Consider the following 26690-nt stretch of genomic DNA (forward strand, 5'->3'; position numbering starts at 1 on the left):
TGGAAGGACTAAATGTGTTTTTCGGTCAAAAGTTAGCTCATTCTTACCTTTATTTAAGGCCAAAGTCTTGAATATTGTTTGTGTTTGTGCACCAGGTTGCTTTTTAAAAACGGACTTTCTCATTATTCTCATTATCAGACCCGGTAGATGGAGAGCCAAATGACCCTTTTATCCTTGAAATTGAACAGTACTAAAAAGGCACTGAAATTAAATTTTAGACATTAAACATACCTTAAAACATAATTTGAACGCTTTTGAGGTATTATAGCCGTGCTTTAAAAATGTCTGATTGTTTAATTCCTTCCAAACGCACAATGGAATGTTATTCCAGCCACAAGGCAATACTTTCCCATGATAAAATAATAATAATGATAATAATATAATAATAATAATATTACACAGTTCAGGGTTTCGCCCGATGTCAGCTGATACGCACCCCCCGCGACCCTTAAAAGGATAAGCGGTGTTGAAAATGGATGGATAGAATTTTTTTTTTTCCACTGGTCTAGAGAAACTGTTAGGAAAGCTGGTTATTTTGCAAGTTTACTTTCAGATCGCACCCAACATACATTGAATTAGTAACAGTAACAACGTTGACTGGAGTTAATCTGATCAGAAACAAATGAACAAACACGGTTATTAAAATTGCAATAGTTAAACGAATTGACACAAGGTTGCCCCAGGTGCGTAAATGCCATCATGTTATACAGAGTCAGAAATAATTATGTCTTAAATAGTATTTAATGAACTCATAAAACAATATGACCTTAAATATGACTGTCTGTAAAAAGTTATGTGTTGTGGTTTCTTATTTAGTCTCATTTTCCACCTCAATTGTTTTTATGGCTTTTTTCTAATTTAAGGCAATTCCAACAACATTTTCTTTGAAAATTAAGAGTTTCAGTTCGCGTCACCGATTAAACACGCTTTTTGAACTAGCGTGTCTATAGAGGCTACTGATTTTGTTACAAGTCCGCTATGTGCACCCCTGTTATCCAAAGAGTATACCCGTGCGCCCTTTACATGCTCGCTGTAGCAAACGCAATTAATAGTGCGTCACGTTAATTACACCTTCCTCTTTATTTAGGTGAAATCTCCCATTAGACTTCCAGGGTAGGAAAAGTGCAGTGTTTGTCTTGCTGAGATGGTTTCAAAACATTGTGAAGGAGTAGTTGGTGCTGTAGCGCCACCTACTGATTCTATGTGGCCATCTACATAGCTGGCACTGATGATGAGCGCATTGGAGAGAGTATAGTTACTGAATGTTTACATACAGCCATCAATTTCATTTTAAACATATGAAAAAACAAATCCTGTAGTTTGAATTTTGAGTTTATTCTGAGGGGACAACAATGACAAACTAAATGAATTTAAAACAAACAAACAAGCAAACATACAAACGAAACATTAAGTGCAAAACAACTACATCCAAGCCCAAACTATATATTAAATAATTGATGAATGGATAACAATAATATTTTTTGTACTAACAATTTAATTTGACATGTAAGCTAACTTTATCTATATTACTGAAACAATACACTATACATCTGTCTTTATAAGGGAAGTAACTGTGACACGATCAGAGCAAATTCGTAAAAATCAAAAACTATCAGTTGTTTATAGTTTCTATATAACTATGTATATACATATATGGAATTTCATGGTGAATTACCTGCACCCAGAGACAAGCTCATTTAGGCCACGATCTGTCAGGTTTCTGCAGCGCCACAGGTCCAAGGAACAAAGTGAGTGGCAGCGAGCAGCCAGCATACTGGCCACAACATCATAGTCTTCAATGTGACTGATTCTGTATTAACTGCATGATAGCCAAATGCTTTAGTCCTGAAAACCTTTCGTTAGTATGACTGTTATATATCATCAACCAATGTCCTACTAGTCCACAAAGTTGTCCACAAAAGACAACACAATTGAATTTTCTCCTCCAAAAGTCTCAGAAGATCATTGGAGACACTTGTATGACACTTTTAGGTTCCAGCTTCTCAACTCTGACACTTTGCAGCATACTTCTTTCAGCCCCAGCTCATCGTAAATTGATTATGTTTTGGCAGTGGCTTGGATCAAGCAGGGAATACTCATCTCTCGCCAAAGACATTTTGACAAGTCAAGGTAAGACAAGTACAAGGATGAAATGAAATTAACTTTGGATTTAGGAGTTGCTGGCATGCTAGAGTTGAACAAGCAGATTTTATTTTATTTTTTTCAATTTATCAGGAATACACGGTTGCAAAGTATATGAATGCTGACAGGCACCGTTTAAGGATAAAGAGTCCAAACATGAGCAAAACATGAAGTCTCCTGTGGTACTGCACGATTGCTATTTGATTATTAAGTCTAATCTAATGAGTTGATTATTTATTCAAGCATACAAATCTCTGAAGCAGCTGCCAAGAAATAGCTGATGTTAAGAGAACTACAATGCATGTTTAGGAGAGATTCTACAGTATCTTTAGTTTTCATTCTAGCTTGGTATTTGTTTTTGGACAAGTGGGAAGATGCACAAAAGTTGGTAATATCATCACTACACACACACGCACACACACATTGTGGAACTCTACTAGATATTTGACATTGTTGTTGTTCCATCTAGCTCAGACACTGCAGCTAATTACACCCGGCACACTTAAGCACACAAATACGTGTGTGCGTTCATTTGTAAACGAGTTAGCGTTTAATTAGAACTTCACATGAACTTTTCTGATCAGTGGAGCGAATCGTGTCACCCCATCAGTGAGTTATTATTCCGGCTATAATTGCGCGACATGCTCATCTGAGCTCCGATACTTCCAAAACCTCCTGAGACACTGGTGGTCAAGTTAAACCAATCAGAACAGTCGTAACATGGTGGATAATAAAAGTCTACACACCCCAGTTCAAATTCCAGGTTTTTGTGGGATACAGAAAATGAGACTAGGACATACAGTAATTTTACTATGACCTACAACCTGTACAACTGAAATGGAAAATTGTTGAATTTCCCCTTTCGTGATGAAATCACTAAAACTAACTGTAAAAAAAATTGATTAACTTAAGACTAAAAACAATTTTTAAAAAAATAACCCCAACTAACTATAATCATAGTGAAAATGTTCTTTAGTTCTGTCTTTCATGCTTTATATTTATATCATATATGAGCTTTGGAGTTCATTTTAGCAATGCTCCATTTATTTATTGCTCAACTCTTTATTATTCATATGCACTGTTCTCTTGTTCTGTTTTTCTGTATTTGCTACTCGAACCAGAATTTCTTAAGTAATTCCAAGGGATAAATAAAGTTGAGTCTAAGTCTTGACTTTCACAAAGTTAAAACGAGATTCAATTTCTCCCCATCACTTAATCTTTTCCTTGACTTACATTTTAGGGTAGGAAGTACGACTCAAACGGTAGATCCATAGTCATCTCTCACAGCTTTAACAAGTTAAAAGCTAAGCAAATAGACTGTGCTTCTTCCCTTGGATAAAAGAGCCTCATAACTAAAAGTGAACGGGGAATCAGGAAAGCCTCCATGAATCCTGTCTCCATCCTCACACTGAGCACTGACTGAGGAATAATCATTGGGGAGGCAGCTTAAATTAATACTCCAGTTGAGGCCACCTCGTTCTCTGTCATTAGGGCACATTACAGGGCCGCAATATACATCATTAATCCAGGCACAAACAATTAATTAAAAGGCAGTTAAGGAGACAAGCTCGTGTCACTTCTCCCTGCGGTTTTAATGGACTGCAAAACAGCAGAGGACCAAGTGAAAAAAAGATCATTCCGCTATTTGCTTCCAGTCAGTCATGCTTGCTAATGGCTGCTGCACATGTCGTAGTTTTTGCGGTGGATACAGAAATAACAGCATCTGTTTGCTCATAAAGCCAGAGAATGGCAAATTGATCATTTACAGTACATTGGGATATGACGACTTCCACTGTATAATGTTCATGTTTTGATCTTGATAAGAAGTAGACATACATCAGTCATCCATGTGGCTTTTATTTGACTCTTGATTATTGGAAAGTCCCCAGTGTCATCACCACATCGGTACAATTTTCACACGAACAAAAACTGGGTTCAAATACTGAACACATTTAAATCAGTCAGTGGTCAGTCAGTGCTCAAACTTTAACTAAATAATGAGAGGTTGCCAACAAAATGTGTGAGATTACATATGATGTGGCTGTGGGTGGTTGTTATGAGGTAGAACAACAATCCCCCAAAGTTGAATTGCTGGAAATTATATACATTATGAGTATAATCAATATGTCACACTGGGTTAATAGGAATGGAATCGCACCATTTTCAAAAAAATAAAAAAGCAACCTGATACATCACAGCTTTGAGTAAAGCTAATTTATCAATATAGTCATTGGTAGTATGCTTGAGTTATGTTTGCTGTGCTGATTGGTAGCAAACTTGGTACAAAAACAACATCAACCCCCAAAATGCACAACTAATAGTGGTCAAAACCGTATGACAGAAATGTCTTTTGTTAAAACGAACTTCTCTTTGGTTGCTAGGCAACTAAATGTCAGACAGCAGTGAGTGACAGATCAGAATAAAGTACAACAAGAAAAAAGTGCGTAATCTTAAGAGAAATAGCTGTCCTAGTTACTTTATTAATTAGTATGTCATGACTAATGTTGTTTGAACGAAAGTGTCTTTGGTGATGAAACTCAAACAAAGTGAATGGATCAGTTATTCTGACCAGAAATCAATTCTCCATGTGTGTGTGTGTGGGGGGGGGGATGAGAATAGCTTAAGTATGCAATAACATGTGTGGGTAAAAATATTTCGATTTGGAACAGATAATTATTTGTTAAACTTGTTTCATTTAAAATAAAATTGTATGAAAATGTAAAATTTCTTAACATAACCGAATTGTTTTCCTTCATGCAAGTCTGTGATTTGGGGAAAAAAAAAAAAAAAAAAAAAGGAAGATAAATTGAGTTTGTGTTGATTGGATATCATTGTACCACTTTTCAGTATTTTTAAACTGACCACATTCACAGCAACACTGCTGGATAATGATGCCTGACGTTGCATTTCAACTGAATGAAGTCCTTTTTTTCAAATATGGCATTCTTTCCACAGCATTCACATTTAAAATAAATGAGTACATATATACAATGGATATAAAAAGTGTTGTTTTGTGATGTTAAAAGGATTTATCATTCCAAAATTTCCTCCACCATTAATGTGACCTAACCTTTAAACTCAATTCAAACCCAAAATATTTTACAAAGGGGAAGTGAAAATTAACTACTAAAATAATGTGGTTGCACAAGTTTACTTTCACTTTTGTGGCATGTGGTTTTGTTCAGAATTGCTCAATCACATTCAAACTTGTTGATTATTGTTATGCAAAGTAAAAGTAGATTTTCAAAAATTTTAATTTTGATTCAACACAGCGCTGTTCAATCTGTGTTTGAGGAGGACTATAGAAATACAAGTACTTACTGATCAGTGACTGAATTTACAAACATTTGGTCAATTTTAAATTAAACAAGGTCTCTAAACAAGTAATAAATCGAAAATAATTCTTGATTACTTTGCTAATCGATTAGTTGCCGATTAATGCAATCTCATTGCTGGCGTCGGCCAAAACCTGATACCTCCAAATTTGGTCATATTCATATTTTGTTTTAAAAAATAAAATAATAAAATAAAAAAATAAAAAAACTGCTAAACACCCAAAACTCCCTGTGTGGTGTTGGCATCATAATCTTTGGGCTATTTATCTTCATCTGGAACTAGAGATTTAGTCAAGACTTATGGACAGGAATTATGAACATTTCCAAATAGAGGTCAGTTTTAGCACAAAACTTTCCATCTTATGTTATGAAACTAAAGATGAAGAGGAACTTGATCTTCCACACATCCAAATCAACTAAAGAATGGCTTCACTAGAGAGAGATTAAGATTCAGGAGTGGCCCAGCAAGTGTCCAGACCTTAAACTGATTGGACATCTGCAGGGGTGATCTGAAGAGGGCTGAGTATGAGATGCCCTTGCAATCTGACGGGTTTGGAGTGTGTTTTGGGAGAGTGGGCAAATATTTCCACATCAAGTTGTGCTACGCTGATAGAGTACAGGTGCAACTATATGTCCTAAAGGTTTTGAGTTTGGTTTTCAATTGAGTTGTACGGGTTATATGACGCATTAAACGTGGAGAACGTCACATTTATTCACATCACCAAAAGCTGGAATTTGGACATCCCTGAGTCTTTTTATATCCACTGCAATAGCATAGATGATTCCTGATAACTAAAACAAAGTGGCTAGATGGTACCATCAGAACTGATGTGTCAACGATGTTTGCAAAAGATAATAATGGTCAATTTGAGAAGGCACTGACCAAAGCCCTGATCATTCTTCATAGAACAAGCTGGAGGTCACCATGAAGTCCTGCTGCTGCTTCAAAGCATTTTGTAACAAAGAACGAGTTTGACATTTATTTGTCATTTTTTTTCTTATTTGCCTCGAGTAACCATCATTTTCTAACTTAAAGGCATATAGCCATTTGCTGTTGGCCTTTTCACAAGTGGTGTTTCACAATCAAGAAATGCAGTTGCTTCACTGTGTCCAAAGATAATTGAGTTTCACATTTTATAGCCCTCTGGATAGGAGTTTGTGGTTGTTTCTGTTCCATACCAATCCAAAGACCGTCAGCCCCAGTTGGACTGCCTTATTTACTGACCGCTAATAGAAGATCTTGTGATACTGAAGCGTCTCTCCATCTTCTGCAGTGCATCACTTTGCCTCCTCCGGCTTCCTCAATACAATGAGAAATGAGACCACGCTGCGGTCAATGTGTGAAACTTCTCTTGATTGCAACACTGGGGAAGAGGCTCGATAGCTCTTGGGCTAGCCTTGTGTCTATCTGGGAGCAGAAGGAAACATCCAGGAGACGCAGCTGTGGACACGACTGGAGGAGTTTCTTCAATGAGGCAGCACTCACAAGCCGTGTACCTGACAAGTCACAATGTGGATACCAAGACAATAAAGTTGTGATCTTGGATTATCTTGATAGAACAGACATGCTCAAGGGGCAGGACATAACCTGCTGCTGTTGAGTCATCACAGCATGTTTGATGAATGATTTGTGTGACCGTGTTGCGTGCCATGTTTCATGCGCAATGCTTCTTCGGTAATATATGAAGAAAATAATTTTACCCAGTATGTCTAGATGTTGTAGCAATGGGCAGCAGGAGGCCAACTCCTCGATGTCCGAGTCACGGACTGTACGATTGGCGGTGAGGAAGAGTTTGCGTAAACGTGGTAAACTCCGGGCAAGGTGCTGGAAACATCCAGTGCTGCTCTGCAGTGTGGGACTCCAGCCCAAGTCCAGTTCCTCTAACATTCTGAGAAGTCACAGATCAAACAAGAAACAGTGGTGCAACTGATTGCACTCCAAATATCACAGCCCACCTCAAGCCAGGTCAGCTTTGAAGTGTTGCTAGCAGTCAGCGATGAATTTCACTTACCTGCAGCCAGAGACAAGCTCATTTAGGCCACGATCTGTCAGGTTTCTGCAGCGCCACAGGTCCAAGGAACAAAGTGAGTGGCAGCGAGCAGCCAGCATACTGGCCACAACATCATAGTCTTCAATCTGTACAGAAACACTTTGATTCAGGGTACATTCAACTATTAACAAAATAATAAGAACTAGGCATAACTTTGAAACTGACAAACTGAAATGAAAATAAAACTGGTGAGTGAGGCTGCCAATATGCCAGCAGCATCGATAAAAGAACTACAAGAATATTTGGCAAGTAAACTTGGGCACTAAATGTGATGACAAAGTCATACGTCTGGACAGCGACTCGGGACTTGAGACAAAAAAAAAATCATCTTCAAGATAGAGGAATTTTTTGTTTTTTAAAGGAGACCTAAAACTATGCCTCATATGTTAATGAGAGAAATGCTAAACCTATTTGTCATAATTCCAAAAAGCTTATTCCCCACAAAGAGAACACTAGACCCACCAAAAGTACACCATATACCACAAAGCATGCTGGTGGCAGCAAAACACCAGACAGCAAACTGAACATGAAGAGGGCTCTCACTTCTCCAGAAGAACATTAGACTGGTCCAGCCAGAACCCACAATTGAATCCAAATGAATTTCAATGAATCCAAATGAATTATTTAAAGAAAAAAAAAGTCACAATCTGTGGGCCATTAAAACTTGAGTGCCATTTTCATTTAAATAATTAAATTAAATGATGGTATTTTAGTTTTTGTTTCTTGATCAAAATATTTAAATTTCATCCACGTTTGTTTTTAACCCTTTAGATGCATATGTGGGTCAAAAAAATTTTCCCCTCACAATATCATTGTAACAAAACACATTAACAATATTTAACATGCCAGATATTTCAAATAAATAAACATTTGATATCCTGAGTGTAAGGTCCAGTCCACCTTGTGTATCTAAAGTTAAATATTTTGTATGTGTTTACTGAATAGTATAAATGAGATAAACAATTTTGTTTCCCCCTCCACAACAAAATCCTTTCATTTATCCATCTCCTCACAATCCCATTTCTCCTATCCAGTGTCACCGGGAGGTTGGAGGCCATCCCTGTAGAGTTTGGCCAAGAATAAAGGTGCACCTGGGATTGGTCAAGAGGCCACAGGGTTAATATAATTTAACAAAAATGTATTCTAGTCTGTCTGTCCATCTGTTTTGGCTATCAAATTGTCTGTCTGTCTTTCCATCTAAATGGAGCATTGCAATAACCAGCCCTTCAATCAAACATCTGTTAATGTATCATGTTATGGAAGTGGTGCTTCCTGTCACAATATTAGAGAAGTTTCCCATTTCACAACTAATAAAGGCTTATTTTAATCTATATTGGTGCTTGTTGTGTTTATTCTCACCCTGATACAGCTCCCGAGGTTCAGGTGTTTCAACTCGATGCAGAAAGTCAGGATGCTAAGAATAGCTGTTTGCTACAGAGACAACAAGGAGGGAGAGAAATGTAAAATATATACATATATATATATATAAACTGTGCACAACCAGAACATAGTTCTATTTGAAGAACCCCTCCAGACAACACAATATACTACAAATACAATAACTTACAATCCTGGTATGAAACTCATTATGCTCCCACAAATTTCATGCACATGAACTTGTTAATAGACATTCAAAACATTAAAAATAAACACAGAGATACTTTAGATGAAAATGCACATTGATGATAAAATATGGTTGAATACTGTCAGGCAAGAGTGCAGCAACTGTATGTGAGGATAGCTTTCTTATGCTGACACGTTTATGAACAGTGAAATAGTGTGAGTGTACTACGTAGACAAGCTCAACGGTGCCTCTGGCATCTTCTCTTCGGTGAGCGAGACATTTATGTATTGAGTGACAAGATCATGACAGCCTGACAACAAACACACTGCTCATTCTGTCTGTCTCGCTGTAAACAACCAGCAGGAAACTGCATGCGCGGCGCCATCCATCCATTGCAGAAACTCCACTCGTGTATACAAGGCTTCGGTATAAAAACATGACAAAGAAATAAAACCGCTAAAATCTGACACCAGAGTCACAACTTTTATCTTTCAGATAACCCAAACATGAACACTGTAGTATATCATCGAGTCTGCCTGTGATCAGTGTTAACTGACTGCTTAAAATCAATCAACCTACTCTGTGACATGTGCATACATTAAATAAACACACATTTCAAAACATTAACACTGTGTATGTGTGGTGTCATTGTAAAAAAAATTGCTTGTGCTTAAAAGTTCAACTGTTAGTAAAGCTACGTTAGCTTTGATGATCCATCAAAAGCTTGATCTGCCACATTCTATCAAGAAAAAACAGATTTGAAGTATTACTGTGGTTGCATTAGATCATAGGTGTCAAACTCAAGGCCCGGGGGCCAGATACGGCCCGCCAAATCATTTTATGTGGCCTGCAAAGACAAATTGTGCATCAACTTGTGTCAATACTAAAATTTCAAATTGTCTTCACTTTTAAAAAAATAAAGATATTGATCAAGTTTTATTATCATGCATCTTTTTAAAATATCTGTTTTTACTCGTCTCTGATTTCAAAACTGTTGTTATTCATCAGTTTGTTGTGTACCTTATACTGTATATCATATATTGACAGTCATAATGGCCCTCCGAAGGAAACTATGATTATGATGCGGCCCTCGACAAAAATGAGTTTGACACCCCTGCATTAGATCCTCTTTGGCTTTTGCTGTGTGACAACCAGTTTAACCTTTTCCTCTGCTCAATCTGTTTTTACCATAGTGTATCAACTTGTGAGGCCAAGCCATGCCACAATGGTGACATGGAGTTCCTCACATATCATACATAGCACAATGGCAGAAAAAAAGGATGTTGTTGTTTAAGTGACGTGTCACTCAGCCGTCTACGGCAGAAATAACATCAAAAATCTTTTGACATCAATAGTGAAAATAAGAGTACATGCCTTATCTTTCCTTTTTTTTTAACTTGTATGTTAAAAAAACAACTGTGTTGCATTTTTTAAATAAATTATGTAACTGCTATTGGGAACATTTTATTTGTGCCTCTGACAAAACATTTTGAACTCTGAAAAACAGATGCGAGGTGGAAGCTTAACTTCAAATGAAATAGCTCACGTCTATATGAGTTCAGAAGAATGGAAGCAGACCTGTGCACTAAACAATCCATTTTGTCCATATTACAATAAGGGTAATGGATGGTGATCATGTCCCAAACCAGTTTTGATGGCTAGTAAACTAAAAACTTGTATTGATGCTCATCACCAAACTTTGGAGTCACACTAACCGAACCAATTACATATTGAAACAAAATTCCCTCCCATTGCTCGCTTTTCCGTTAAGTATTTTTGATCGGAGTCTAAAGAGAATCATGAAAAATTGTGCATTTTCCATTTTTGTGTAAGGTTGGAAAAAAAAAGTCAAATTAAAGATTCTTGATAGAATGTGGCAGATCGAATTCAGGGTCCCATGTTAAAAAAACAAAATATGTACTGTATAACAAAAAGCTGTCTTGCCTGGTCGTGAAGTAATTGCATATGAACAAGGGCACTTTGTGTAGGGAATGTGTGGATGCGGTCCGACCTCACTTACCTCAATCTTGGTACGATAAAGCACCAGTCTGCGGAGGCGTGTAAGTTTAGAAATGTGTGTGAAGGCCTGTGGGTGAAGCCGGTCACAGGAGGCCAGGTTTAGCTCTTGCAGCCCTGGACAAGCCTGGGCAAGAACCTCCAAACAGGCCTCATTCAGGAAGTGGCAGCAAGACAGCTCCAGACGCACCAGACTGAGCCCACAGACCTTCATGAAACTGTGTGGGTGGGGGAGGCAGGGGGAAAAAAACAAGAGATGAAACAAAGCATAGCTGCGATTTTGCCAACTGCTTAACTCGAATCACGTTTAAGTAACACACATACTGTATTGAAAGTATCATCCGATTTAAAAGGAAGCTCAACTTGTATGCTTTCTTTCTAAACTTTTGCAGTTCAAGGCCATTTTCTTGAGAACTCATGCTGACAATCTGACCTGCTGAAGCTATTAAGGGTGAGAGCACCGCGGTTGCCAGTCCAAGAAAGGTTGAGCCTCTGGAGGCGTGTGCAGCGGCTCTGCAGGTATCCCAAGGAGGTGTCACTCAGCCTGGCCCAGTATGGCTGCAAACTCAGCTGGGTGTACTGCAGCGGGTCACAACAGTGCTGGTGCAGCATCTTACAACTTTGGGCCAGACGGCACAGGTCTGGCAAGGTCAGGTGGCTGAGTATCAGTTGAATGAGCTATGGAGGGGGTGGTCAGAGAAGAGGAAAAAGAATTGGAAAGATATTGAGAAGCAAACAAAACACAAACAACAAATATTGAGCAAAGATGAGCACACAATGGTAATTTTGGATGAATGTCAAAAGGAAAAAAATGCCACAACAAAAAGTGCTGATTGACTTTAATTGGGCTTTTCTCAATGATTTATACGGGAGGTATTCTCAAAGTCTTTGGGAGCAGGAACCCCTTACAGGGGAAATAACCCCCCCCAAGTACCACCTCATAAGTATAACGCCAAGGTAAGTTCTGTTTGCCTGAAAGGGAAATAAAATTCTGAAACTTGACAAGAATTTTTTTTGTCAGGATAAAATGTCATCTTCTTAGTAGAACTGTTATACTTTCTCAAAACAAAGTCATAAAAGTATGATATTAAAGTTATAGTTGAACAAGAAAAAAGGTCATATTTTAGCTAGGGAACTTCAAAGACACAGCTTATTCTGAAAAATATGAAATAGGAATCTTGACAAGAATTATTTTTGTCAGGATAAAATGTTGTCATCTTCTTAGTAGAACTGTTGTACTTTCCCAAAACAAAGTCATACACATATGCTATTAAAGTCATAGTTGAACATGACAAAAAAAAAAAACATACTTTAAATAGGGAACTTGAAATAGGGAACTTGAAAGACACAACTTATTCTGAAAAATATATGTATCCTGTAAAAACAAACGGAGCTATATTTAAAAAAAATAAATAAAATGCACCTTTTGTCCTTGAAAAGACACAGGGCAACCTTTGTTATGGGAAAAAAAAGACTTCATGGAGGGATGTCAGAGTTACAGGATGTGATAATACCTAAGCCTTCTATCTTAGCCCAAAGCTAAGGCAGGAAAATAATACAATAATTGACTTGTGTTTATTTTGTCGATGTGTCGTTGTGTCAGTCCCTTTATGTAGATACTGTATGTTCAATGAAACCTCTTATCCGCTACAAACGAGCATTTTCAATAGAGTTGTCAAAGTGTTAGTAACCATAAAAGTCAGGATTTAGTTTCAAATAGATAGAATAGAAACCCTTCCTTCATCAGTTCAGCATCATTCACCTCATAGGGTAGTTTGTCAAAGTAGCCATTGCCTGTCCTGCAATCCGGACCCTGTCTGAATGGACCTCCCAGATCAGAAAGATCCTCCTCACTGTCACTCAGGTCAATCATGTCGATGACAGGCATTTTGTAGAGCGCGAGCATAGGCCTTTCTTTCACGCCACGTAGGATTACGGCATCCAGCTCAGTATAGTAATCCAGAAGAGAGCTGTTGACCTCCAGGCGTAGTAGGTTGGTGGGGAAACTGATGTGCTTGATTGTAGGTGAAAACTGGCGAGCCTGGGGTGCCAGCACCTTGGTGGGTTCCCCCGCCCACAACACCTCCCACCTGCATGAGAGACAATAGCCGGAGAAATGATCAACGTTAAAACGGCTGCCAGATATCTGGAGACGACTGTCTTTGCAACCATTTACAACCCCGACAAAAAAAATAAAAATAAAATAAAATAAAAAAATCAACATTCAGGCCATGGCATTTCTCCATTTCAGTAATTCTCGTAAACAGAGCATACAGAATGTAAGCATGTCAACAGGTAATATTTATAACACAATTACAAATTTAAATTGCATCCGCTCATATTTTCCGAAATTAGATGGTTGCCTCACCTGACATCCGTGGGTTGATTTTGGGAAAAGGGGTTATGTGAGCAGGCCAGAATCTGGACAATAGCCCCAGGGTAATAAGTCTCAAGAACCTCAACAGCTGTAGGGTAAACAGGCTCTTCGAAGCCCAGTTCAATATAATCCAGGCTGTAGAAATCTTTGGGGGTGCGACGGAAACGTGGTGGAGCGCTGGCACATTGTTCCCACCAAGTTCCATAAGTTCTGAACACCGCAGTCTGTGTAAAGTCCCCAGAGCTGGGGTAGACATTAGGCACACCAGCCAGGTTCCACATAGTGTAGGACATGCTATTCTCACTGCCGTAATGAGAGCTGAAGTCCAAAACCTCCTTGGTGTACTGCTCCACCTCCACACTGACAGGCAATATCGCCCGTTGGCCAGACTCCACTGCTCGTCGACTGGTCAGAGCCTCACCACGAGTCCCACTCCTGGAGCGTCGCCGCAGACAGATATAGTAAAACATGCTCAACAGAGTTAACATAGGGAACTCTAGGGTGTTGGAGGCAGTGGGGAAGAATGAGGACTAGACGAAGGAAGAGTCTGCACCTACTAGAAGCACAATTGCTCTAGGGTGATTTGTAAAAAAAAAAAAAAAAAAAAAATTGTGCAGGTTAGGGCCTGGCTGCATGCATGACCTGTAGGTTAGAGACAAACATTTATGAGTGAGAAGTCCTGATACAGAATATTTCCTGCCTGGATCAATGTAATGCACATTTCTAAATCATTTCTAAAAGTACTCCCTAAATCGCATTCTGATGATTGTGTTACATTACGAAAGGGGTGTTTTTTTTTTTAGTTTGTTACCAAATACCAAACGTAGACGATCTTACAAGCAATGAAAATGCAATAATGGCAATAATGCTTGCTGTAGTTTGGTCTAATTTTTGGCATGCAACGTGACCACAATGCAAAGTCGTTTATCGCCATATACAATGTAAAATAACCTGTAATGTATCACAGTTATCACACAGACATTATAAAAGTGTTTGGGCACCACACGTCTATTGTATGCGAAGCAACAAGCATTGGGAGGATTCGCTTCTAAGTGCCAAGTTGTGTTAAAAGAGCTGATGTTAGTTTTTGTGTTAGCTAGCTAGCCTACATTGTTGTTAGCTCACCTTTCAAAACATGGGCAGTTAATCAACAACCAGAGAGAACGGAACACACATGATAAAAGTACTGTTGAATTTAGATGGATGTATACATTCATTGGGGTAATTATATTTCCTTTCTCAAGTCAAAATACATCAACCGCTAGTGCTGCATTCCGGGGACATTACCTTGTGATGCCTTCCATAACGTAGAACACTGCATACACACCAAGCGCTCGTTATAACGGCAACCTTCACGGTGCCATGGAAAATGTGTAGAATTCACTGATAGTCGATAAATTACATATTTGATACGCAGATCCACATATTAAAATATATCGCATAAGGATAGGGGAGAAAATTAGTCGTATTGCACTACAAAACAGTTAGCTATTCGAAAGAAATATTATAATGGGGAATCAAACATGTTATATTCACATTGTTTAAAAATAAGAAATGATACGAAAGTATCACCCACAACGGAAGGAAGCAACATAATATCGATGACAGCTGAGTTCGAAAAATGAAAGATCAACATCCGGTCGGTTAAAGAAAAGCATTATGGGAGTAGTAGTTTTTCTTGTGCATTAGTTTAATTCCTTGCAAACATTAAAATCCATATTCAAACAAGATAGCTATAAATGAATGTGATAGGTAAGTGCCACTTTGTTATCGTTAGTAATGGTTAGAATAAAAAGAATGTATGTGTCTTAAAGCAAGTGAAATGAACAGCAAGTAGATTTGAAAAAGGAAAAAAGTTTATCAACATCAAATAGTGTACAGATAATGTAGTCTAGTAAAACATTTTAAAAAAAAACACACACTACATTGCAGTAAAAAGTTTATCAACATCAAATAGTGTACAAATACTGTAGTCTAAAAATACATTTAAAAAAATCACACTGTAAATTGCAATGAGTTTTGTATTATACTGTAGATTGCATATTTGAAGCAGAAAAGGCATATGGTATAAAATCTCTCACTGCAAGTGACTTTCTTTAGCAATTTGGATGGGAGGAACGGTCCATTTACACTTTCACCATTTAAGACTGAAGACTTTTTAAGACCATTTAAGACTTTTCACATTTTTCCCCAGCTGGACACTGTCTTTTGTGTAAGGTGCAAGACTGAAAGATGAGAGTTTGCCGTGGACCTGAGAATTTGCTCCTGAGGTAGGCTGAAGTCCACCAGCCATAAGTGGACAATGAAGATTAACACCCAAGAACACTGCCAATGTGGGAATTGTTGCACTGACATCGCCATGCATCAACTTATTAGAATGACTCGCAATAACCCGCTTCGGGGAGTTGGGTTCCAAAGGCAAATGCACCGATTATGAATGTAAATGTCAGAAGTCTATGATCTTAGTTTGTGCTCTCTGACAAATATTGTTTTCACCCAGTTTGAAATGTTACTGAGTATGCTCATTTTCACATACTGGCTGATTCCTTCTTCTTTGCTTGAAGGAAGTAATTGAGGCAATTGTAAATCAATAGCTTCTTCGCTGACGATTGAGTCAATTTCTGTGGTTGGCTCCTCACTCGGGTTGTCATCATCTGGGAGTGAAGCTGTCTCTGAGGACAGATCTGGAGATGGTGACGATGTGAGGGACACAAAAAGATGAGAGCGTGCACTGATTTCTTCAACTGTAACATCTATAATGGTCTTTAAGAACTCTGGTTGAAAGCTGTGAATGCTCTCCACCAGTTCGTGCACACTGAAAGCCTGTCTCACTTTTTCCTGGACTGACAGGACCAAATTGTCTCTTATGGAGTAGGAGAATTGGATTTGGACAGAGGACAGTGTCGGGGAGACACGGTCTAACACAGCCTGCGTCACTCCGACGGCCATTTTGCTAAGATATCTGGATGGCATGGTAAAGGGGGTGGTTGGAGGAGGCAACCAAAAGCTCTGCAGGACTTTTGGAAGAACCTTTATCACCATCTCACGTGAACTGAGGAGATCAGCACAAGTGGTTTTCTGCTGCTTCAAGCTCTCAGCAAACTGTTGAGCTTTGCGGAGGATCCTATTATGTCTGGAGAATCATAAAAGCAAACATTAATACACATGTTTGATGAATACTGCATGTACTTGAGCTGATCAAAGGAGACTCACTTTAAGTAGGGAGGGATCATCTCAGGAGAATCAAGGAGCCTCCTGGCTTCAAAATCAATGTCTCTCATCTTCATGCTGCTGTTCACCTCAAAAACCTGACACACGAACAAGATGCAATGAGAGGCTCCGACAAAATTTTTACGATTTGTGCAAGTTTGAAAAATCTGCATTCTTAAATCAAGCCAAACAGAACAGACTCTATTCCCCACTGCATTGAAGAACATCAGAAATTATCGAACCTTCCAAAGAAACCTGATCATAAGACAAAATGTGTCAACATCAACTTCTCACTATAATTTTCATGCACAAGATATACATAAGTAATACAATTAATGGGGGTATATTTTTGAAAACTGTACTTTGTTCTTGGACAGGTCATAATTTATTTTGTATTCATGATGTGCTAAATCTCTTTTGACTTAACTATGACTCTAGGATAAAGCATCTTTACGTTATTCTTTTGATGGTTTCTGTACCTGTTTACTGACAAAAATACTAAAGCATGTGCAGCAGACAGCTGAATGCAAAATGTCGGGAGACTTTTCTTACCAGTTTGGACTCAGCCTTAAAGCAATCTTCCACATCAAACTCCCAAAGCCTGCAAATACACGGTGACAGAATATCAGAATCATGCATATTCCCTCTTCTACAACATAATCATGCTAGCATGAGTAGTAAGTGCCATGTAGCAGAGGAGTTTATACTAACTTTACTCGAAGTGAATTATTTGTCTCCTCCACCAGCAGGTCAGCCATTGCGTCAGCAGTTACCTCAGATGGGATCAGGTTATTCTGCTGGAGCCTAAAAAGTTCTGCCAAGACTCCGATCTAATAAAAAAAAATTGAAAAAAAACAAGACATTATTTTTCTGCTCATGCTCTTGCTTTTGTTTTTAGTGCAAACTTGATAGCTGGGTCTTACTTGTAGTTTATAGGAGACAGCATTCCAGCAAGTCTGCATTGATTGTTTATATGCAGGAGTGTCAAAAAACTTCTATAAAGGAAACGAGAAAATACTGATATTAGCACTTTACTCACAGTTTCAAATATACACCCGAATATACATACCATAAGGGGTCTGTAGATGCCAATGCTACCTTCAACAAAATCCATGTTGGCGTTGTATCTCAATCAGGCACTGACTAAACTTTTCTTTCACTAACGTGTGCCGAGAAATGTACGGGAAAGCCCACATGGCAGAGATGCTATTCGTCATAGGTGACGTTATATTCTCTTTGATTGTTGCTAGGGAACCCGTTCCGCTGTCGTTTGGCAGGGGCGGAGTTCCTTCCTTATCAATGTGAACGTGTTGATTAAATCATATGGGTTGGGTCGTGATTGTCTGATGAGAAACTATTAACAATTTGACACAAGATGACTATATTGTTGATCAGATCATATTTTCTGTGTCTGCTAATCAGCAACAAGAAGTGCGTCGCTTAAGAATTAGCTGCTATCTAGTTTCTCTGATTAGCTAGCAAGTAGCTGCTACAATTAAAATGACAACACACAACTGCCGTTAGAAAGAGCTACAAACAAAAATAACAATTGCACAAATTTTATATGGCGATCGTTATTTTCACGGTTGATTACGTAGATAAAAAATGTATATAATAAAGTCCGTGAAGGATAATAAACCGACATGAGTTCGTCACGGTATTTCCGTGTTTTTGTTTACTCACAAATACCGCGATAATTCAGCTTGCAGACAAGGTTAGAAGGATTTTGCTTGTGTGAGTATTCCCTTTCAATAAAAGAAGTGAATAATAAACCTCACCAAACATGTCTTTTGTGTCCATGCTATTTTTTTTCTCTTTATTTTTTTCTTTCTTTCTCTTTTTCGATTGGGGATTGGATGGAAACAGCGACCGTGCAGAAAGGTGTTCCTTATAGGACTGCGTCTGATTGGATAACCTGAAAAGCAAATTGACCGACTCAACTGTCTTTTGACGTGTCAGTATATCATATCGTACAGTATTCTACAAGGTACATAGCCAATAATAATTTAATAAGCTCCCAAAAATGAATTTGTGTGATGAGGAAAAAAGTATTTTATTTTGGGAAACATCAAACTGAAATTGATGAAGAACATGAATGTCTTATCATCCAAATATTATTCTTTCTACTTTCTCATCGTGACATAATTAATAAACAGAGTTTGATGTAGCATATTTGTTGTTAATGACCAAAATCATGCATTCATATAATTCATATGTAAAAAGGGATGTGACAATCAGTAACAACATTTGATTATTATTCAGTCAGATGCTTTTTCATTTTTTCCCCTCCATTGATCAATTGTACAATACACACTATGCAACTTGGGGAAAATGTTGATACCTGTGACTTTCCTGTGTTTTTTATATAGATGCAGTATTCTTAGATCCTTGATACTCTGCTTCTAATCGTGTATTTCAATGATCAATTGGCACTAACAAAGTGAGATTGGAACTCGTGGGCCTATATGCTGATTGACAGGCAGGGCGTCTGGCAGCTTCTCAATGCAGGCATCAGCGAGCAGCAGCAGTTCCACCTCTGACAACACTCTGTTCTGGTCCACTGTGCTTGCTACACATATATATGCACATGGTCGAGCACACCCTAATGCAAATTGTTGGCCTACGGACACACGCATGGAGATAATGCACATTCACATTCAGACACACACATGCTCTCTTTTCTTTTTTCTTTCTATTTCAGTCAGGTGACAATGAATCAATGTGCTGATGTCCTTTTGCTGTGTCCCAGCAATCAAAAGTATCTGCTCAACTTTGTTTTTTAGTGGATGGCGATGGGAGGCTGGTTATTGCGAGTATGTCTGAGGACGTGCATCTCTTCCAGCACATGAGGAGTTAGGAGAATACAGTTCTGTATTTATACTAAGGTACTAAGGTAGCTAACAACTATTACCACGAGTGCTATTTCTTACCCCTTGTAGGGTGGCTGCTCTGTGGCACCACATGCCCCCTCTCACAAGTCAATCTTGGTACTGATTTGGATTTGAGAAGTGCAGTTGTTGATTAATTGTAAAAGCATTAACCATACATTGCCCATTTTTCCCATCATTATTTTAATTTTTATTTTTATTATCATTAATATTATATTATTATTATTATTATTATTATTATTATTATTATTATTATTATTATTACTCTGTGACTGACAAGATTTGTAAACCATATGGTTTATGATCAATAACACTAAAAAGTTCATTTTCATGAGTTATGAAAGGCAAACTATAGGCTTCACTGAAATATAAATGATTGTCATGTTGACTGATTACATTCATCATGTGGGCTCACTCACATGGCATCTGACTTGTGATAACAAATATGAACAATTGCAAACTTCTCCACCATTTCAGTGTTAATGACAGAATCTGCAAATATAATTAATGCTGGAAGAAAGCACAGCCAGAGATAGCAGAGAGCAGCTGTCATGTGCTATTGTTTTGCTGCCCGTGTCCTCCAACTGAACTTCACCAGCCAACACATTAATTGCTTTCACAGAATCAGGTATGAGGAAGAGCCATGACCTTGATCTTTCTCCCGGATAAATGATTTTTTTTCCCCCCAACCTGCTATACATGCAAATATATATAATGTGTTTGAAAGTGTGTGGTGAGGGAAGTAAACAAATTCAGATTGTCTCATTTTCTTGTGTGTTTAGTGGCTGATTAGCTGCCTAATTAAATAGAATGCTCCCAAGTTCAGAAGCAAACAGAGGAGACATCGACCCCACGACTTCTAAGGCACCCTGGGGATCATGTGAACAAAGAGAATAACTGCACACTGTCTGATAGAGAACATACATTCTGATTTTGAACAAATATGTCTCATCAGGCCTCGATCCTCTGATGAAGGTTTGAATTGTCCTATATTCGCTTTTCAGCGCTGATGAATAATAGTAAATGGGCATGAGGAAGTGCATTTGTTTTTCTTTGGCTACTCCAGTTATGTGATGACTTGCACAGTGCAAAGACTGTTTGAATAATGCTGTTCATCAGTTGGGGGACATAGATTTCACTCCACTGGACAAAAAGCATCAAGAAAGATGTACCTTTTTTCTTAGCTTGCTTTGCTCCCGATCCTGACGGAGATAAAAGTTATGCCAATTCACTGGTAGTGTACTGTACGCTGTGCCAAATAAAAAACTATGGAAGAAAGACAGCAAGTTCCAGAAATTTAGAACATAACAAGCCCACTCTTCAGTCATAAGCCTACCCAAGAAACGAAATACTTTTGTGTGACATCCAAACAGAATGTTTCAAGCGAGTTCCAGCTGAATCTTGGAAAGTAAAGAAATTTCTTTAATTTTTTTAACGGGGGCGGGGTGGGGGATAAATTGGATGATACACATTTATGTCTTCTTGTTTGGAGTTACAGAAGAAAATTAAACTAATCTCACATCTCAGTTAGTTAACGGCATGAGTCTTATCAGGAAGAGGTGAAAAGAAATTAGTGCAGCATTGACAGGGTTGGGCCCTAAATGATACTTTTATTTCACAAACACAAATATGATGAACATTATGAGGCATTGCTAGCCCACTCCACTGCTAGCTGTGAACCACAATAACATAATGAAACAGTTTCATTAAACCGCAGTGTAAAAAGTGCAGAAAAATTGCAAATGCTGCTGTGATTAAAAATAGAAAGCAACGTTATTTTTTTTTTCAAACAAGCATCAAATCCCCCAAAATCTGCTTTCTCTAGCTGTAGAAGGAGAACCTTCTTCAACTACCAAAGAAAGCTGGGGCTAATAAGTGTATGGAACATAATCGTAACGGAAATTAGTTCATAGCTGTCATCTTCTTGATGAAGAAGCCATCAAAATCAAAGTGAATCATTTCGTGTAGAAGATTGTGTTTTGGAATTCAAACGGGCAATGCTTCAAAACGACAAATCCCCCCTGTGCAGTGCATGTTGATTGATTCGATCCATGAAAACCTAATAGATTTAGCCCTCTGCGAATTTGGCTCTCATTAACCTCGCAGCATTTTCGTCTGAGGATGCATTGGAACCATTTTATCCAGCACTCAAAGGCAATTCACTAGGTGATAAATCCTTTGGCTTATCTGGCTGCAGGTGACAGCACAGCAGAACACCGGACAGGCGAGGCCAAAAACACACACATGCACACACACGCGGACACACGCACACGCACACGCACACGCACACGCACACGCACACGCACACTGTCTGCATGTGCATATTCCACACTCTTTCTTGAAGGGGTTACCATTGTGACCTATGCCTGTAGGGAAAAAAAACGTGTGATCCAACCAGAACCAAAGACATGCTCCTCGACCCGAGTGATCATCCGCAACCGAAAAATCTTCCTCTGAGCCTTCTGCAAAGAGAAGAAAGAAGAAAAGGAAAGAAGGAGAAGAAATCTGAATTCAATTACACAGTGGAAGCCCAGTCCTGCCCTCCGGGAATGATATCAGCACCATTTAAAAGTCTGATTACTCACAAAACCAATAACATTTTGACTCTTTGGTAATGGACCAGTAGATTAGAAAATTTAGATTACATTTAACTGCCTGTAGATTCTCATTAAAAAGCCACCAACTGGTTAGAAACAATAGGTAATTAAGAGTGTAATGAAGCACAGTAGCGTTAGCACACGGCGGCTGCATGCTATCCTTGTGGGACCCAGTCTTACTCTGCACTTATCCTGCAGCAAAGCTATAACACCTTCTCATTCGGGCAATATGACACATCTAATTAGATTAATGAATTTCAGCGGCGCCTCCTCGGGTTGACTGTGCTCCTTGAGGTGACAGTAAATCAACAGATTATATATTAGGGAGGCCTCCACGCTGGAGACAGGCCAATGTAAGTTGCTCCCCCGACGGAGGCGCAGCATTCGGATGGGACGCCACGGAACTTGTGTCAGCTTCACTCCTGTCAAAATCAAATAACTGCAAGCAAATATGCTGCAAAACTCCAGATGAAATTTAGCCGAGTGAGACGTATCAAATTAAACATGGCTGACTATTGCAGGGAGAGCACAGAGTGTGTTGACAAACACAATTGGCTTGTTCCTGTGAAGTGTTGCAACTGGCTGTCACTCTCATGACAACACATTTAATGAAAATCAAACTAACAAGATTACACAAACGTGCTCGATAAGAGTTATACAGTGAGAGTGCTAATATTAAAGGTGTCTGAGGTTGTATAATTTTAAGGGAAAAAGATCACGGAACGTCGGATTTCGAACAGCCATCATGTCAGATGTCGGCCACTCGTTGTATATACAGTATACTGCTTTTTATGTACTCTGCCAATTGTGCCCTTAATACCATTTTCTGTAATAATATTATAACACACTTAAAGCTTGATTCTAACCTAGTCCTTTTAAGGCAAAGTCATGACCCCGTTCAAAACATCTACACAACTTTGTCTATTAAGAACCACGTGTTGTCCATATTTTATAGTATAACACTGTCTCCTATAGGACAAACCCCTAACTGCAGGAGCTTTACCCTTGGAACATGAAGCAAAAGTTATCACAGCATTCAAAAACCAAAATGTTCTTCTTTTGCGTTGTCAACTGTAACTGACTACCTGTAAATGACTTTTGCACTGAATATGTAGAAGCACAGTAATATTGCTCCCTATGTATACACACTATTTGTGAATCACAAGGGGGAATATGTCTTGAAAACACTCAAACACCTACAACTAGTGTTTGTGCTGGTAAACACTTGAATGTTTGAGCCCAATTCAAACAGAAGAGGAACGAGAAGAAAGAGAGAAGGCGAGCAGATGGCCTGCTGCAGATAGACTTGGTAAGTGCACGGGAGGAGTGCTCTCTGAAGGACGAGCCCTCGTATTGTTGTGGCAGCAAGGGCTGCTTCTGTCACACAGCGTAGCAGGGGTCCCCAAAGACTTGGGTCTTATGGTGTCAGTGTCCCCCCACTGCTACCCCCACCCCGCCAGGGCCCTCATCCACCAGCACTGGCCTATTGTCACTGCTGCTTTTTAATTTCTCAAATGCAATCAAGTGTGACACAACCTGTTTACCGAGCATGTCTGCCACAAGCAAGAGGAGAAAGAGGGAGTGAAAAAAAAACAGACACATAAGCCAGGATCTCTGCACAAAATAATCCCCCATAATGCCGGAGAGTTTAAAAAGGCTTTGCCAGCACACCACCGCCCCAAACTCCTTTTTCCACCTCCCTTGGCTCTTATGAAACAGAGGAGGGGGAGATTAAGGGAGGAAAAAAAGAATGGGGCAAATCAGAAGAAAGCTGCTATATTCCTCCCACAGTCTTGTTTGGAATATATAATTATTGTTTTTTAGAGCATAACAATTGGGGTATTTGGGCATAAGCAACTACTAGATAAGATCATGACAAAGGTGAGGATGAAAAGTGTGGCTGGATATGAGCTGCAGTGTAAGAGAAAGGGGGTCGAGACAAAATGACAGATCTATAGTGAGGTCATCTTTTTCCGATTAAATATAACCTCATCACAACATTCAGACACTTTTGAGGCCTTGTGCCAAAAAGGAAACTCATTGCTATTTCAGGGAAGGGGGCGATTTTGGCAAGTACTGGCTCTTTAATACAGTATATGCAACTTGGTCATTTTCATGTCTGGTCTATAGATGGATAAAATGGATGGCTGAATGGATAATGGATATTATAATAATGTGCAAGTGGCCGCAATTGCACCTGGTTACTGTAAATACAATATAAATGCACAAAACATGCCAACATTAGAATTGTTGGACACACACACACACACACAGCTGACACGCACTCCCATTTTGCCGAAAAACCTCTTTTTCTGATATTGTTCATTCACAAACAACAGAAGGAAAATGTGCAAAACGTTTGGTGAAAATAATTCCAAATTAACTACCTTAATGCCAATATTTAACGTTTAGTTGCACAGTTCCACTTCAATACTTCAAAGATAATATCAAAAATAATATAACACACTGCTCGAAGCTCACCAAGCTCTGTTGAGTGTTAATTGCTTTTGGTCCCCCTAGTGGTCAGATGGCTTCAAGCATGTGCTTCGTTTGCTTATGCCTTGGCCCAACACGCATGCATGCAGGCACACATACACGCAAACTCTTTTCAAAATTGAATAGGCCAGCCAAAGTAATCTGGAAGCTTAAAGCTGCAATTAGTTAAGAAAACAGCGCCACCTGTTGGTGTCTCACCCCTCTAAGCTCAGGCCATTATGAAGGACTGTGGAGAAACACCTGAGCCTGTAAATTAAATCATTGGCCAATGTCTCAGCCCCGTGTGTGTATGTGTGTGCGTGTGTGTGTGTGTGTGTGCGTGTGTGTGTGTGTGTGTGTGTGCGTGTGTGCGTGTGTGTGTGTTTGTGTGCGTATGTGTGGGTGTGTGTGGGTGTCTGTGTGTCTATGTGTGTGTGTGCGTCTTGTATTTGGCCCAAATTGTACAACCATGTGTGTTGTAGGGCCTCCATTTGTAAAGAGGCTTATTGAGCATATGTGTTGGTATTGTGAGTGTGTGTTGTGGTGTTCCTCCTGCGAGTCCCGGGGCACACCTGGCAGCGATGTGCACATTCTGGCAAGCAAGCAGCTGGCCCCCGGGCTGGTGAGGGCGTTGCATGGGGATGGGGTTTGAAAAGGGTGCAGGGGTCTTCCACGGACCCCTTCCCACCAGACTTGCATAGTGGGAGGCAGATGGACAGGCCAAAGCCACAGCCAGAGGGGCCAAAATGACCCAAGGGGCCAAGGGAGGTGTCTGACTGAGCTGAAAGACAAACACTGGGAAAAAAAAGAAAAATACAACAGAATAATAATATATGGCTAACATTTTGACCCCATGTTTAATCTCTCTCTCTCTCTCTCTCTCTCTCTCTCTCTCTCTCTCTCTCTCTCTCTTTCTCGAAGGTGAGCCAGGCCCTCTCATTCATGCATCAGTGGTCATTTCATTTTTTTCCTTCTTTTATTCCTCTTCATAAAGTCTGGCAGTAACAGTAAAAGGTCGTGCCCAAACCGTCCCCATAAAGTGGGAATACAACGGCACAAAAGTCAGAAAAATAAATATTTTTACGCTGTATTGGTAAATATGTACTGTATAGTAGTAGCACTGTAGATGTTATCCACCAGCTCCAGTAGTTCAAAGAGTCACAGATGCTCGACTGTTTGTGTGTTGACTCTGTGTAATTTGTTTGCACTAATTTGTTTTGCTCTACCGAGGGAGTTCCCCGGTTTAATTTAGCTTTGTTTACCTCTTTTTGTGGTTCGCTGATCTGTTCAGAGACAGAGACAGAGAGGAGGGTGGGCTCTTCAAAAAAGCCAAATTAAAAAAAAGGAGCCGTGCAGATTGTTTTAAGCTCTGGCAGCCCCTTCAGGCCCAAAGGCCTCGCTCGCAGCTCGCACCTGCTCCGTCCCCGAGGATCTCGCTACCTGATCCATGGCCCTCACTTTCTCCTTGCGGGCTGCCTGCCTGAGCGCCTCCTCCTTTTCCTTTCCTTTTTTGCCTCCTTCTCACATCCTCCTCTGTCAGTCCGAGCCATCTTCTCGCTGCACCCTCGACTCCTTAAGTTCCTGTCCTCCTCCTCTGAAACCTCTTACCAATCGTCTGGCCTCTTCTTGTTCCCACACCTGCTACTTCTCACCCTTTTAACACCTTTCTTTTGTTTTCATCCAACTTTATCCTCACTGACGCCCGCCGACATTTTATTTTAGAGTTATATCACGTTTTCTCTTTTTTTAATGATGGCTAATTGTTTAACCACTTGACATATTTGTGCCAGGTCCCCTCCAACCCATCTTGACAACTTAGCCTAACTTTATATACTCGATTTTGGCTTTGACATCATTGTGTTTCTTCACAAAGCGGCTCTTTCATTCTGGTGGTGATTGTTATAGCCCCAATTTTTCATAAGTTAGTCGGTGATGCACATTTTCAGAGATAGGCAGATAAGGTAAGATAGGGTATTGACTTTTTAAATTTCTTCTTTAAAGTTATTTCTGTATGTTGCCTTACAAAAGAGAGGAC

At 39.3% G+C, this 26690-nt stretch overlaps 2 protein-coding genes across 3 annotated transcripts; both read right to left on the bottom strand.

Moving 5' to 3' along the window:
* Positions 1 to 3979: 3979 nt before the first annotated feature.
* Positions 3980 to 15075, bottom strand: fbxl4 (F-box and leucine-rich repeat protein 4). 2 transcript variants are annotated; one of them, XM_049729889.2, is made up of 9 exons: positions 14773 to 15075; positions 13477 to 13920; positions 12871 to 13198; positions 11542 to 11786; positions 11113 to 11326; positions 8888 to 8959; positions 7490 to 7614; positions 7179 to 7366; positions 3980 to 6974 (listed from the first exon to the last, which is right to left on the bottom strand). In XM_049729889.2, exons 1-9 carry the CDS (start codon positions 14787 to 14789, stop codon positions 6811 to 6813), a joined length of 1797 nt encoding a protein of 598 aa, XP_049585846.1. In that variant the 5' UTR covers positions 14790 to 15075; the 3' UTR covers positions 3980 to 6810. The 2 variants fall into 2 exon arrangements, with proteins under 2 accessions (XP_049585846.1, XP_049585845.1); XM_049729888.2 differs by having other exon boundaries at positions 13477 to 14127.
* A 423-nt stretch (positions 15076 to 15498) lies between these two features.
* Positions 15499 to 19752, bottom strand: LOC125974936 (uncharacterized). The gene is made up of 6 exons (XM_049729890.2): positions 17765 to 19752; positions 17619 to 17690; positions 17407 to 17525; positions 17248 to 17296; positions 16699 to 16793; positions 15499 to 16618 (listed from the first exon to the last, which is right to left on the bottom strand). Exons 1-6 carry the CDS (start codon positions 17807 to 17809, stop codon positions 15940 to 15942), a joined length of 1059 nt encoding a protein of 352 aa, XP_049585847.1. The 5' UTR covers positions 17810 to 19752; the 3' UTR covers positions 15499 to 15939.
* Between the last annotated feature and the right edge of the window lie 6938 nt (positions 19753 to 26690).

This window comes from Syngnathus scovelli, chromosome 9, assembly GCF_024217435.2.
Source record: "Syngnathus scovelli strain Florida chromosome 9, RoL_Ssco_1.2, whole genome shotgun sequence".
NCBI lineage: Eukaryota > Metazoa > Chordata > Actinopteri > Syngnathiformes > Syngnathidae > Syngnathus > Syngnathus scovelli.